General features: G+C 39.3%; 1 protein-coding gene across 1 annotated transcript; it reads right to left on the bottom strand.

Moving 5' to 3' along the window:
• Nucleotides 1–34: 34 nt before the first annotated feature.
• On the bottom strand, nucleotides 35–4,821 carry LOC145491648 (uncharacterized). The gene is made up of 2 exons (XM_081470859.1): nucleotides 2,877–4,821; nucleotides 35–1,482 (listed from the first exon to the last, which is right to left on the bottom strand). The coding sequence occupies exons 1-2, from the start codon at nucleotides 4,234–4,236 to the stop codon at nucleotides 92–94; spliced, it is 2,751 nt and encodes a 916-aa protein (XP_081326985.1). The 5' UTR covers nucleotides 4,237–4,821; the 3' UTR covers nucleotides 35–91.
• Between the last annotated feature and the right edge of the window lie 10,245 nt (nucleotides 4,822–15,066).

Consider the following 15,066-nt stretch of genomic DNA (forward strand, 5'->3'; position numbering starts at 1 on the left):
ATGACAACTGTTTTTTAATTGACCAGCTCACGTGACAAGGTTACCAATGGTCACACAGAGAGCGTAGCACTTCTTAGTTAAATAGCTATTTTTAAAATTCCTTGTCAACCGTTGCAGCTATTTCTACTTGAGCATTCCAGTAGCTGATGTGTTTCCTAACTGAGAGAGCAAACAACACGCCTCCAGGTTTTACATCCAAATGAAAAGGAAGTTGGCGTGAAAACTTCACGTTGGACGCCTCTACCGCCTCAATTTTGACTCTATATGACTGATTTTGGCAAACATTTGCTATTTCATACGCTTTCGAATTCTTCTCATCATAACTCCATGTAATCAGCCTTAAACACCGCGTATTAGAAACATTTTTAACACTTGGTCGCTGACCGAAACGTTCCCAGCCTTCAAGAGACAGAGGCGCGATTTCTGTTTTCATTTTTGTCGCGTTTTGCGAACAAACGCATAGTTTAAGTTTCACATTGTGATCCGCGCATGCCGCGTACTTTCCGAATAACGTAAGACGATCATAAGAAAGCAGTTTCATTTGTAAGGACTTGTCTCCTATTATCTCCTTTGTCCACACTTCAACGTGAAATATGTCTTCTCTTTGGGGAACGACGTCTCCTGCAGCAACGCGAATATCCATGGAAGTAATCAGAGCGCCGTCTGTCTTGGAGTTTCTTTCACGCACATTCTCAAACCACAGAGGAAGCAGTGTTTGGCAAGATCGCCTGATCCTCCCGCCACCGGCTTTAGTATTCGCTTTTCGCGAGAGTTCTTCCTGATATTGCTCTTGTATTCGATTATTCAACTGACCAATCGCAAACTCCGCGATGGGTATGCGTGAGGTGTCATTGTCCGCTGGTACATCCCAGCCTTCACAGACACACAAATTCGGTGTCCTGAGTTCCAGGTCATCGCACGTGCGGTTCAGAGACATGGGCGTGAACAGCCCCACTTGTTTAACTCCACCAAGAAGGGGCTTGGCCAAAACCATTAGAGAACGGTGCAACTCAATCATTGTGACAAGCCGTCGCTGGTTCACCGCCAGTGCTGACATTGCGCTCTTTCCTAAGCGCGATGCCACTTTGTCCGGGACAATAATGAAGAGGCTTGGGTGAAACATTTCAAAGCGTCCTTCAAGCAAATCTGAGGTGTAGCTTGTGTACGTGTTCCCGTGGTCCGCTAGAATAATCGTGAACGTGTTTTGCTCCTGTGCCATGTCAGTCACGTAACGTTCTAAATCGACATCCAAAGTTTGCGTTCGTATGCTTCTGTGATCGTGCGCAACGTTAAGGGCCATGTACGAGAAAAGAGGCAACGCCTTGCGTGACGCACTAATAGCGTGAAGTGTATCCGTTAAGTAACGAAGAAAATATGCGTGTTGAAACTTTCCATTGTAGCAGATTTGGTCGCCTTGAGGTCCGCTAAAAGGATCATCAACCCCCAGTGAGTTAAGAATCTTGCAGCTAGAATGGGTGAGGCCTGAAATGTAATAAAAAGTAACAGTAAGACAAGGGATAAACATCTAGGCCAGGGCAAGCTTTATAGTGAGTAAAAATAATAAAACAAAAACGCTTTATAGCTTTATAGTGAGTGAAAAATAATAAAATAGCAGAGAGAAAAAAGCGCTTTATAGTCTGTATGCTGTTCCATTATGGATACGAGGGAAGATAACTCAACTACAACGATGCAATAGGTCCGTAATTCGTATAAATTGACGATTGCTCGCTTGTCGGCCCAATACTAGTGTTTTGCGGAAGGTTAATGTTTTGCACAATGCTACCGATTATAATAATAATTAAACTGAATTTTTTTCTCTTATAGTGACTTTGTAATTACTTTCGGGGAGCTAATATTCGAACTCACATTAACGTTTTGTAACTTAAAACTGTGTTGAACACATTTTAATGGAATGAATACATTCCAAGTCCCCTGCTCAATTCTTGAACTGAGGAGAATATTTTATAGCACTATAGCATATCACTGTTGTCTGGCTTAACGTGCTCAGTAACTGGCTATATTTATTATACATATTTCTCGAACTCATTAATAATTCAACAAGTTAAAACAAAGAATATCACAACCGTGAAGCAGGTTTGGATACCCGGTCTTAATTAGTATAGATTTGGACGATTTCACTTCTCCGTTTACTCCTTAGTTGTAGTTTCGATTGAGAAGATATATCAAACACTCGAGACAGTGTTTCACCGGCTACCCGAACACCTCGAATATACTTGGTCAAAACTATTCCGCTGCACGTCGTATTTTCAACTCTCTTCTCGGTGTTTGGACATCCCGATGAAACCCTGTCTCTCGTGTTTGATATACTACACGAGCGAGACACGCGACAATCGTTTCTTCTATATGATTTTTAGCGTACTAATTATGATTTGAAAGTGTGCCTTATTCACAGAGCCCTTCCGAACAGAATCTTAACGATTGTACTGTGAGTACATTTGTATGGTCACTAGAGGTCATGGCAATAACACAACAGAAACCGGTTATAATTATTTTTTGCAGGGTTCCGGTAGAAACCTTTTCAACTCTTTTATTTGGAAAAAAAATTTTTGGTTAGAAGGATTATCAAACGAAACTGATAACTGTAAACCTGCATATGATGCTAAGTTGATCAACCAAGCTATTGATAAATGAAGATCGTGTAACGGCACTACCCGGCCAATTAAAATTTAGTTACCATAGATTAGGCTCAATTTCCATCACTCTCTCGGGCCCGTTACCAGAGGGTCGTTCCCAAGAAGAACGGGTACCTTCGGGAGAAGAGCGCGGGCTCCTTTCCCGAACAGCGGGTGGCATTCGAGCCGTCGAACCTAACCGAAAATGAAAATTTCCCTTAAAAAATTGATATGTACGCGTACCTGTATGATCGATGGAAGTGGCTTTCATCGCGCGCTGAAGATTGCTCCACGATCTCGCTCCAAGATCTAACATTAATCCCCAGATCCCTTTCCAACACAAGTCTTCCTGAAAAATGGTATGGTACCCAGCTCTCTTGTAATGCCCAAACATCGCCGACATATTGACCAGAAGTGTTTTACCTCTATCTTCTATCGGAAAAAGTTCTCCAGTAAAGAGCGCGTGCGTGTTTTCAGCAGTATGACCGTGCAGGGCCTGGAACAACTCGTAATCGAAGACTTTGGCCGGAACTGTGTTTGGGCTTTCCCGCCATTTTTTAAATGTGGCAACTGTTCTCGGCAAGGAGCGATAAAAATGAGCCCTGGCTACCGAGTCAATCAGAAGGACGTTTACGTTAACAAAATTTCCATTTCTAATGTTTTGTGCTTCTTCGATGGTGAAACCTGGCCCAATTGGAACAAATTGAGACAAATCTCTGCCATGTGGGGTGACGCAGTCAATGAAAACGAAGTTAAACTTCTTTTGTTTGTTTTCTTTTACAATATCCGGTAATCCATTCTCGAGTTCTTTTATTGTGGAGAATTCTCTCACGATGTTGGTCATTCCTGCCTTGGGGTCGAGGCTATGAACCTTAAACGAACCGCTTTCTCCTTGTTTGCAAAGTGTTTGATTGCATCTGAACGAAATCTCACTTCTCTTGTTAAGTCTAGTGATTTCCATCTTACAAACGTCTCCCATACCTTTCTCCTTGCATTCTGATAACTCGGAATCGATGGCATAAGTTTCTCTAGCAAACTTACATGATTCTTCGCTTGGCTTGTGAGGTGTACATAAACCATATTTGGCAGTATTTGTAGATTGAAGGGACAACTTTGGGCATATTCGGGATGATTCGGTTGCCGTCGTAAAAGATGTGGCACTCTTCGTAGGATGAGGTACATGGCTAGTTGGTGCATTTTCTCCTTTCATGCCTCCCTTAATGGCCTGTCTTTCATCGTTATAAGTGTTAATAGTTGCATATACTTCTACACTTTGTTTTCCATCATTCTCTGTTAGATTTCTTTCAAAAGCTTGAGCTGATTCTTCTTTGAAATTCAGTGTTTGAGATTTGACAGATATAAATGGAATTCTTTTAAATGAAATTGTTTGTTCATTATTATTTGTGCGTATTTCTTCACCAAGGTCTCCTCCCTGAGTGTCTGTTAAATTATTGAACACGATTCTGTCACTCCACAATCTCCCATAGCCGAAAAAATACCAGTTAATTGAGAGCGTTAATATCGCCAATAATATGACTGCTTGAAGCATCTTTCTGTGCAATGTTTCACAGAGACTTCTCCTTGCCGTTTTCAAGGGCAACATTGTTCACTGTAGCTATCCAGGAAGACCTATAAAGGAACGTAAAAAAGTAAAAAATTATTGTGGTTATAAGTAATTGCTAGTGAGGTCAAGGTGGTTCAGGATATTGACCGAGCTCTTTTTTGCGCGTTTATGGATGTTAATCTCAGTTAGGCACGTTTCCAGAGGCCTTCTGACTTTTTCCGCGCAAGGGATCCGTATCGAATTACTATGGACCTGTAAATCGCACTTTGAAGCAAATTCACGTCGCGAAAGTACAGCTATATGCCGGCGAAACCATCTACGAGGAAAGCGATTAACTAGCAGCGAAAAGGTTCTTTAGTTGTCTTGGTAACCTTTATCCTGAAGAAGCTGTTGCCCGTGGCCAGTTCCTGTACAGCTTCCTCCCAGGCCTTCACGGTCAATTGATTTCGGTGAAGTATTTTCAGACCACCAGACCTGAAAACGATTGATCGCGGTGAAATGTAACGGCAGATAAGCCTTAGGGACGACCTGCACCATTTACAAGGAACTTTATAACTGACCAAATGAAAAAAACCCCGATTCCTTGTCGAATAGACGCGCGGAAAACCAATCACGAAAGAGAATTTCGTTGTAGATGCGATTAGGAGCCAAATAGCATTTTTCTTTTCAGAATTTGTTACTAGGAACTCGGAAATTAGGAAAGACAGCTTAATTCATTCCGCAATATAGCTAGCAAGTCGTAGCCTCTTGTAGTGTTTTTGGTCCGATTATAGTCATTTTATTCTCACATTACCTCTAACCTTCGCGAATTGTTGGCATGAAAATATCACGTCCGAAGATTTCCATTATCCGGAGAAAGAAAACAGAGAGAATGAAAAGATGATAACCTTATAAAATAAACTCGATCATGTTCGCAGCTGATTCGAGTAAGAAATATTCGGGGTTTTTGTTCTTTTCAGCCTGTTTAAACAAATTTTGTTCACTGAGTCAGCCTGTTAAAACATCTTCTGTTCACAGTCATTACGACAACTGAAAAATAGCCTTTTATTGATCCGGTGTCCTTCCTCCGTTTTGGACATATTAAAAAAAGGTTAAAAAAACATGACCGTTGGGAACAACTTTGTTTTTGAAAAAATTAAGCAAGATGTGCTTCTAACAGGCCTGTTTCAAAACGAGTCCTTGTTTAAAACCACTCACATGAAAATGAGTTTTATTTGCATGAAAATGAACCTGAAAGGGGAACACATTTTCGTATCAATGACTTCGCACCAAGACTCGCTTTGACACAGAGCCAAAGGCATCTCGGGAAATGGCCTATTTTACAGCTGTAAAATAAACTCGAACTATGAACTAACAGCCTTGAAAAGTTAGTAATGGCCTTAACAATTCATCATTCAGTATCAACAGGCTTCGACCGTGCAGCAAACAACGCTAAATCTGATGAACGGGTTTCCCCGGTAACAAAATGTTAGTTAAGCATTTTGCTAAAAAAAAGTCTTTGTTATGTTATAGCACGGTGAACTAGAAATAAAGCAACAACCGTTAACGGCCGATCGATAAACAAATTGAAATAAAACTGCTCATTGCTAGCAGGGTTAAACTTCAGGGAAGAAATCAAATTCAATGATCTTTAAAAGTAAGTTCCCTTTTTTCTTTTTAAAAAAGAGAGCAACACTTAATTAAAACAGCTGTAGTTCGGGCTAAACGGTAATTGTTTACTTTTCTATCTTTAGTCGTGTTCTATTTACTCTGCTCGTTAAAATTTGGTGATAAAAAATTGTGTCGGACAAATCTACCCACGTTTGGATGGTAGCGCTAAAGGCCAGCCTTTCGCGTTTTAAACACGATGAAAGTATCGGCGATACGCCGACTATGCAAGAATGAATGGACGATTTAAGAAAAATTCGAACAAGGGAGTATAATTCTTAAAGTCAGCGTTTCACTATAATTATTATTTCCACGTCTTTCTGGCTAAAGGGCCATTTTCTCTGTCACACAACAGAATTAGAAAAATTACAATAAAACAAAAAAATCTATCAATCCACACACTTCCATAAACCCGAAAAGCTGGAAACATATTTTTTGAAAGAATACCGCATTAATTAATTACTAGATGCAATCGTTTCCCGACGAATTTTATCTACAACAGAAGACTGAAACATTTCATTGTTATTTGCGAACATGGCACCGCTTTTAGGTACCCATACGGAACAAAATTGAAATTTGAAATGTTGGAACAGTAAACTTAGGGTCTAGCGCTTACTGACAACGAAAATTAAACAAGTTCAGTTGTAATTTGGCGAGTATAAAGGTTTTAGGCTTGAAAAAAACAGGAGATCTACGTTCAAATTGTTAGTATTTTATCCAGCAGGCACATAGTCAATCGTTTTATCAGACACTATGCCTGTTACGTTAAAATTGTTTTCTTCCGGTCGAATATACCAGCTAAAAATGCAGGTATTTGAACCAAGCATTGCAAAATAAATATCGGCACTGCGAGACAAGAAATAAAACTTACCTTAGTATATCAGTGCTAAACTTTCCTTGAAAACATTGTTCCTACAGATGACGCATTGATTTTTAGATAATTCTCGGCAAACTGGGTCTTCCAAAGGTGTTCCTAACTAATTGAGACATTGAAGCACAACAGAAAATGCAAATTTGTGGCTTATATTATTCGCTGTGAATAATCGCATGCAGTGTTTATTTTTGACAGTTGTTTTAATGTATTCGTCATTTTACTGAAGTAGCTAGCCATCAAATAAAATTTTCCGTCGGTAACAGTTAAGAAGACCTGAACACCGGTTTGAATATAATGACAGTTGTCTACGCAAAAGAGTTTTTGCTCGTTTAGACGAGGCAAGCCGTAAACTTAAAATACGAGTTTTTGTTGTCTAGCCGGCCACTGTGCTCTTTAATAATCATAGTACTTCGCTCATTTGTGGCTATTTCTACCAAACACGTAATTAGTGCATACAGACCATTGCTTGTCAACATTTCAGGAAAGAAAACGAATCTTGTTGCATGAAATGATACAGTATTTCTCTTTGGATCGGAAAAATATTTTAAGGTAGTTTTATATATTGATATATAGACTAGCCATATTTACGGCATAGCTGATCAATTTTGAATTTCTTTTCATTTTTGCAGAGTAAATAAAATTTGTGTCATTAATTTCTCGTTGATAAAGAGCGAGGATGCGTATTTTTCATTGACTGAAAGGAATAATTTATTTTGTCGTCAAGTTCGCGAAAATATACTTTCGAAAATAAAGAAAAGCAAAGTCATTGTTAAAACAAAAGAAATTATAACCGTGGCAATATTTAAAAATGTGTTCTTAATCCCACTTTTTTTTTATTGGAATATCGTTTCTACGGCTAAGGCTGAATATTCTTAATTTTCTGCCAATTTTAATTAGGCTGAAAATATTCTTGTGAATATTCTTAGATTAGTTGAATGAATACAAAGTGGACTTTGCGGACAGAACGTCAGATTATCTGTCCTATCACGACTTTGATGGCCGGCGTTGAAGTAGTTTCGGAGCCAGCTGTGGGCAATACAGCCTGATATGATGCACACAACTTGCAGAAATGCTACTAGCATCGAACATACCGCTAGTGCTGAGTTTGCTTTTTTTTTGGCTAGTTTTGCCGTTTAGAGAAAGGAAGAATTTTACACGGCTTAGTTAAAAACATAGAATTGTATTGTGTTTGCAAATTTTCAACCCACTTCAGCTTCAGTCAATCAATCAAGTTGTTTTTCCTTTCGGTCAATACGTGTTACATCAAGTTAAGACAAATATGAATGAATGGAGAAGGATTGTAAAAACCTTTATAGGCTTTTACAAGGTAGGCTACCTATAAATCACCTTAGTAAAGAAAAATGTCTAATAAATTTGGCATCAGTAAGCTTATGTGATAATTATTCCAAATCAGCGGGGGAGAATCGTAACCTAGTACTAATTTCAGATTACAATTGACGAAAATTCAGTCTGATGGTAAAAAGTGTTAACCCCTTTTTGAAATAGCCTCGGACTGGGTGATTTTATGTGGTATAGTGTTCCATATATTAATTACTTTGTCTTTTGTCGAGTAAAAACACCCACAATTGTCCTATTAAACTTTTTGTGGAGATTATTAGACTTGCTTGTATAATATTTATGAACTCGAGTATTTTCTGCATGTACAGTAATCTTTGAAATACACTGTGAGTGATTTTGACCTAAGATTGAAACTGAAAGTGCTAACAAGAAAATCGTTAATTTTTTTTGTGTCTAATAAAATCACTTTTTGAAGAAGTGGACGAGAGGGAGCTTTACATGATGAAAATGTAACTCGCAATCCCTTCTTTTGGAGTTTTAGCAAGTTGGGATAATTGTCCAGTTGCCCAAACAATGTTACCATAATGGAGAAACCGATAAATCAAACTACATTACACAAAATTTTCAGAAGAGGCAGATTAACATAAAAGCGAATTCTACAGAGAACACCTAAAGTTTTCGAGATATTAGTTGCAACATGTTAAATATGACTTTTCCATGTTAAATGCTGGCCAATTATTATTCCAAACCTTGGGTTTATTCTTAAAATATTCTTTAAGATTTTATCGGTTTCATTTGACTGTTTTCTACTGAAACATTTTGTTGTTTAGAAGAACCTCAAACACTCGAGACAGTGTGATATTTCCAAATTCCTCAAAGCTCATCAAAAACATTGTTCACTCTTTTCTTGGTGTTTGGAACTGTCATGAAACACACATACATCATCTGTCGTTTTTCCTGTAATATATGAAACACGAGAGACATTGTTTCATCGGGATATCCAAACACCGAGATTCGAAATTCGAGGTGTTTGGAGTTTTATCACAAGCATTATGGCATATTTTGATGAGTAGCCTTTTGGAGGTTGTATTCCCCCTGCATCGCCACCAATACAATACCAGTATTAATAGGCAGGTGGTATTGATCATTGTACTTACGGTTTAACGGATGTTGAACAACAATTGGAGTTGTGTGTTCATCTGGTACGAGCTTAATTGCCGAAGGACTGCTTTGTTTGTCCAAGCATTCCAGGACACCCCACACAGCTACAAGTTCTTGAGGACTGAGTCGGCATTACCAGAAAAGGAACCAAAGAAAAATTGTCTCTTCGCGACCGCTTTTCAGAAAAGCTGAAGATACTTTCAACTGTGTTGTTCGATCAGCATATTTACTGTGAATCTGCATTTTGTAGCCGAACGAAACCAGCTTCACGCAATATCTTCTTGAACATTGAACAGCAAATATGCTGGCAGTTGAATAGGACTGAGATAAAAGACCTGCTGGATAGAGATCTAGAAATCCACCTGCATAGAATCTAAAGGTTAGAAGGGTGTAAAAGCATCACTAAATTTAATGTGAGGCGTGAATGACTGAAGGATCAATGATGGCGTTAGGGACTTTAAGCAGATCGCTACGGCTAGTGCTGATACGGCTGCCGGAAGTAAATTTCCCCCAAAATGAGACATTGCGCATGTCCGTCGGCTGTATACAGGCGTGAAATCTGAATACATGAGTCGAGATGTTTTGCCTTAGGGGCCACTACGCCAGGTTTAGTTCGCTTCTCTGGTCCTTTTCAACGGACATCTCGGCATTTTAAGAATTCTATTGGATACTATATCCTTTAAACGCAATTCAAGTCAAAGATTGTGTCAAGGTTGCCTCTCACACGCTTGTAAATCCGTATCCTGAATTTACGATAAGTTTTGGCAAAGGTGTTGGAATGGCGAAGCGAGTCAAGTGAAATATTCGTGTTGAGCACGAGGTTGTTTTTCTTCGGTTAAGTTTGCTTTGAGGGTTTAGTGAAGATGTTTTATATCTGGATAACTATACGATGCTATTTTGCTTCTTTGAGTATTGATATATTTGTGTTCTTCACTCGATATTCTTTGAGAAATTATATATTTCATCCATCAAATTGTTATGGTACAAAGTGTATGGCATTCGCTTTCGCTCAGAAATAATATGTTTGTCCTACCGAATAACGGCCATCGTCCTTTGAGCGAAGCCATTTGGCTGTGAGAAACTGAATAAAAGAGATTTTAAACTCCTTAGCCGATGTTTCTTTCATCTTTGTAGTTCGCTTTACTCGCTAAACTTAAAATTTGGCAGACCACCGAGACGTACTCTCCCCAGACCTTTTCAGTCACGGCAGCCGTAGTAGCACCAGGCTGGCCGTAGTGATTTGCTTATAAAGTACGACCTGCAGGCTTCGCCGCAGTAAATGACACTCAACGTTTCGTAGCTGCTAGTGATTTGTTATCATTTATCCACAATAACCGAAAGGACCACAATGCCAGAAGTCTTCGTCAGTTCGGATGAGCTGAAATATTTTCAGGAAGCTCCGACAAGATTGTGCACAAGCTCTCCGTAAAGAACTCCTCAAAAGGTTCAAATAGGCCTCAAGAGGGGTAGCCAAAGAGGTTAATGTGTTTGGAGTCACTTCGGTTCTAATATGACGCCTTCCATACACTAAGTCGTATGTTAATGAGGAATGGCTGGCAACGATCTTCTTTAAACCACGCAGATCGGGGTAAACCTGAAAGTGTTTTACGCCCTATTTGAATTTGAGGTGACTGATCAGTATCAATCTTGTTACCACTGATGCATAATCATGATACTTCGCTTTATTTTTTTTATCACGGTCAGTGAGAACTGCAAGCTTTTCGTATGACTCCAGGATTGAACTTTTGGTTGAAATCGTGCAATGTTACATCTGTTCTCTCGACAGAACGAGGATAGTAACCACGCTGACGGCATAAATATTCCGTATAGGAAGGCAAATAATGAAAAATATAAAGAAGGAAAATATGACAGACTGACTGAACCGCACCAAACAAACGTAACAGAGTTTAACTGCCCTTGCGACCCGTAAAACGGAGATACAAAGACCCTTCTAGATAGAGACAGGCGAACAAAATACACCAAATTTTCTGCTCTTGATCGCTGTTATCTTTAACAGGTCTTAACATCGAACAACAAAGTGGCAACAGAGTCATCAGAGAAATAGAAATGAATAGAAACTCGCTACTCAAGTGGTTTTGAATGTCTGATTGAAAATTATGGCGTATGCCTTTTGAATTAATCTTGACACATTGCGTATTTTTTGACGTATTGTACTTCTAAAGTATATTGTTTGTCATTTTACTACGAGCAGCCACCCTTATTTCTTAGTCCGACAAGTGCGAAAGAAGGAAGAAGAAATAAGGAAAGCCGCACGAAATCAGCTGGTGAGAATGCACCGCAGACTGTAATGAAAAGATCAGCCTCACGTAGTCTATTGTCACATGCAAAGTTGGCCTGAAATAGTCTCCCGCCCTCTGCCAACTCGCGGGTGAAAGACGCCGACCTAAGGTTGGGACAGGACTGAAACTGTAGGCTATGAGCCAGTTTCAGTTTGCTGACCAGGAACTCTGAACTGCTAAACCCTTGAATTAATACTTCTTAACGTTACTTGGCGATATTTACGCAATGCTTCGATCATTCAGTATTCACTAAATAAAACATCTAGATATGTTAAATACGTGCAGATAACCCAAGCTCCTTTGGAACGTGGAACCCTATATTAGCAGTTTTCTTGGCGATGAACTCTGGATATTTGGTTAATGCTTCTTAACGTTAACTGGAGATATTTACGCAATGCTTCAATCATTATTCACTATAACATCTAAATATGTCTTAACTCGCAGGTAAACCGAACCCATATGGAACGTGGAACAACAATGTCTAAATTGGCAGTTTTCTTGACAATGAACTCTGAACACTTAATTGAATGAATTCAGTTGATTGGGATGGCATTTTGAACAAAACTTAGTATTGTTTCATTACACACAGAAGGTTTAGTACATGCAGTCGAACCTCTCCGTACGATCACCTCCATAACACAGACAACTTGACATTGCGGATTGTTCGTTTGGCTCCAGAAAGCACAATTCACACAATGTCTATACCGCTACGATACGCCGGAATAACTCTGATCTCTAATGCAGACACTGCTCATCTCTGTGCCTTTAAAGCGGCGCGAGAGTATGATTGACTCGTTTGTTGCAAATTATTTTATGACTGACCCAGCTAATTCACCACACATCCAGTGTAGAATGGTCCAGAGAAAGTAAAACTGAACTTACTCGGACGCGGTACCACTTTCATTGCCAGCTTCAACTGATGAACTCTGAACATGCACTAATTATACAATACCAGCTTAATATACTCCTCATACTGCATACTTTGTCTGTTTTTTTTTTTTGTATGCAATTATTTTGACAAATAATTCACTCTACATCGACCACCATGCCACGACGGACAATTGACACGATTTTCTCTAAGCGCCGGCTCAGTTCTTAACTAAAAGGTGTCGCAAAAACTTTTCCTAACCTACCTTATTCTCGGGCGATCGAAGAAAGTTAAACGAAGATCAATCACTGAATTGATTTCCAAAGATTAGTGAAGGCCATCGATTGCATACGTGTTGGCACCATACCGACAGAGAGTTGCAGAACTTCTTGTTTTAACTTATCATAATTAAAAGTCTTCGAATGGTATCGAGTGTTTTTATTGGTCTATGGTGAACAGTGTTAAATTAACTATTGCTGTGGTAGTCAGGGTTCAACGGTTTGGAGGAAAGCACCGTTACGGATCAAAAAATATAAACAAACAGCAGACATCAAATAGACCTTTCCCGCATTCCACTTCAGTGCGTTCGAACAATAGCACCAGAGCGAGGTTGGGGTGGACATTTTCATACATTTGCTGTATTTTTGTCCACCCTGACCTCTACTCGGCGCCATTGTTTGTTGGAATGCGGGAAAGGTCTATTTAGAATTGTCTGGAAAATTTGAATTATGGCCTTCTTAAGTTGAACACGAAGTCTGTTTTACGACAGTTTGGCTTGTTTTGTTTAAATTATTTAAAAATTACCCCGCGAGTTGTTTTTTTTATGCGCGGTAGAAAATAAAAACAATTTCCTCCTAGCTTGGCTTTTCGAGTAGCTTCGAGTATTTCGTCATTGTCCGCCCAACGTGCGTAATTCCAGTACGGCTCTCTTCCAGGCCTTTACCATGTGACCCGAAACCCCGAAACTCATCTTGTTTCCAGTGTCTCTCTTTTTTCCGCCTTCAGCAATCTCGTCCCCATGGCCTTTTCCCTTACTCCGGAGACTGTCACGAGACTGGTAGAAGAGAGACCTTGAGAACGATGTTGTCGCACGTCAACTGTCAACTTCTGGGCCATTTGGGTCTTCAAGCGGTTATACTGACATGACTATAGCCGTCATTAGCAGACGAAAATTCTTACCGAGGCCAGGCCGGCAATATGCGTAGCCTCTCACAGGAGACCTGAAATAAATTATGATATGACATGAAAAGTTCAACGAGGCAAGAGCCTCGTGATTTGCCTGTTATTAGCTAAGGCCTTGCCATAATTTGCATTGTTATTTCGTTAAAGTCGCCATGGTGGCTCATAGCGAGTGTCGAATATCATGAATAATGACTCTTTGAAGATCTTGAATTATTCATGCACAAACAGAGTCATCAAAAGCCAATTATAACGGCGACATTTATGGACGGCAAGAATCCATTAAATGGACAATGCGTTCATCTTACTGAAGACATGATCAAGCAGTATTGGAATTCTGCTAGACAGCTAATGCAAATACTACAATCTGACTGCCTGCATGGGCTATCGTGCGCTATCAGCCATTAGTTAGCAGTGGAGATTACCTTAAAAATCGAGATCTTATCTCGTTTCTCCTCAGGTTCAGAGGACGATTTATCAATATTATTGGGTGAGTAGATTTACGAGGAGGCTAAAAAAAGGACAATCACCGGAACGTGACTTGAAATATTCCCTTTCGGCCTTTTAAGCTATCACCACATAGAAATCACAAGCTTATGATTGTTAATTAATTATTCAGCAGAGTTTAGAACACGCAATAAACTATAGTCAACAAATCGACATTTGATTACAGGAAGAATATAAACATGAGGAATTTTCATCAACATATTTTTAACTTTTTTAATTATTTGGTGGGAATCTGCTCGCCGTGAAAGTGATCAATTTAGAACATAGAAATGCTTTTTTCGCCAATATGTTTCAAAGCCAGATGATCGTTTAAGAGAAAGGTCAGTTGTACTACGTGTTATTTTCGGCAAAACATTTTTCTTCAAAAGTGGATCCCAGCTTGCGAATCTATTTTCAAAAATTAACATTTTTTTGCAATATTGAGCTAAATTTAATAAATGTAGCAAATATTTCCTTAGCCGATTAACGTTGTAACATTAAAGCCATGGCGATCTTTAAATGGCGGCAAAATGAATTTCGATTTGCTACCTCGTCTGATGTAATTTTGGGTTTTCCGGAGCAAAGAGGTTTCCTACAGAACAAATTTTAATAGTTCTTCTTCGTCACTGACCGACAATTTCCGCAAGTAGGTCAGCGTGAGAGGAGAACATCTGTTTTACTTTGCATCGAAGCTTCACCTCTCATTACAACTCATATTATGTGATTGTGGGCAGTTTTAATGACCCGGGATTGTCGGGATTAAAGCTCTTTCTGCTGGGTAAGTTGTTACTTGTGACAGCCAGGGTTCAACTTCAAGGATGACCGGAGGAAAATCGTCTGATTCAGTCAAGATAAGTTTGTTCTCAAAGAGTGATTAGGCCACAAGCTTATCGCTATCTTAAGATGCAGGAGAAGTCTTTTAGGTCGGGTTAAAATGATCACGCTAGAAGAAGGAAGTCATAAAACTCATTTACTTTCATCAGGAAATTATCGCTAGAACAAACATAATGAGAAATAATTGATTTGGTGTGAATTTAGCCGCATTAAAATGAGAA

Source organism: Orbicella franksi, chromosome 7 (assembly GCF_964199315.1).
Source record: "Orbicella franksi chromosome 7, jaOrbFran1.1, whole genome shotgun sequence".
NCBI classification, from domain to species: domain Eukaryota; kingdom Metazoa; phylum Cnidaria; class Anthozoa; order Scleractinia; family Merulinidae; genus Orbicella; species Orbicella franksi.

Bases quoted from the DNA above. Each gene is read 5' to 3' on its own strand.
- LOC145491648 (XM_081470859.1), bottom strand. From the start codon at position 4,236: ATGTTGCCCTTGAAAACGGCAAGGAGAAGTCTCTGTGAAACATTGCAC. The intron at 1,483-2,876 runs GTACGCGTACAT...ATTACATTTCAG, and splicing joins CACTTCCATCGATCATACAG to GCCTCACCCATTCTAGCTGC.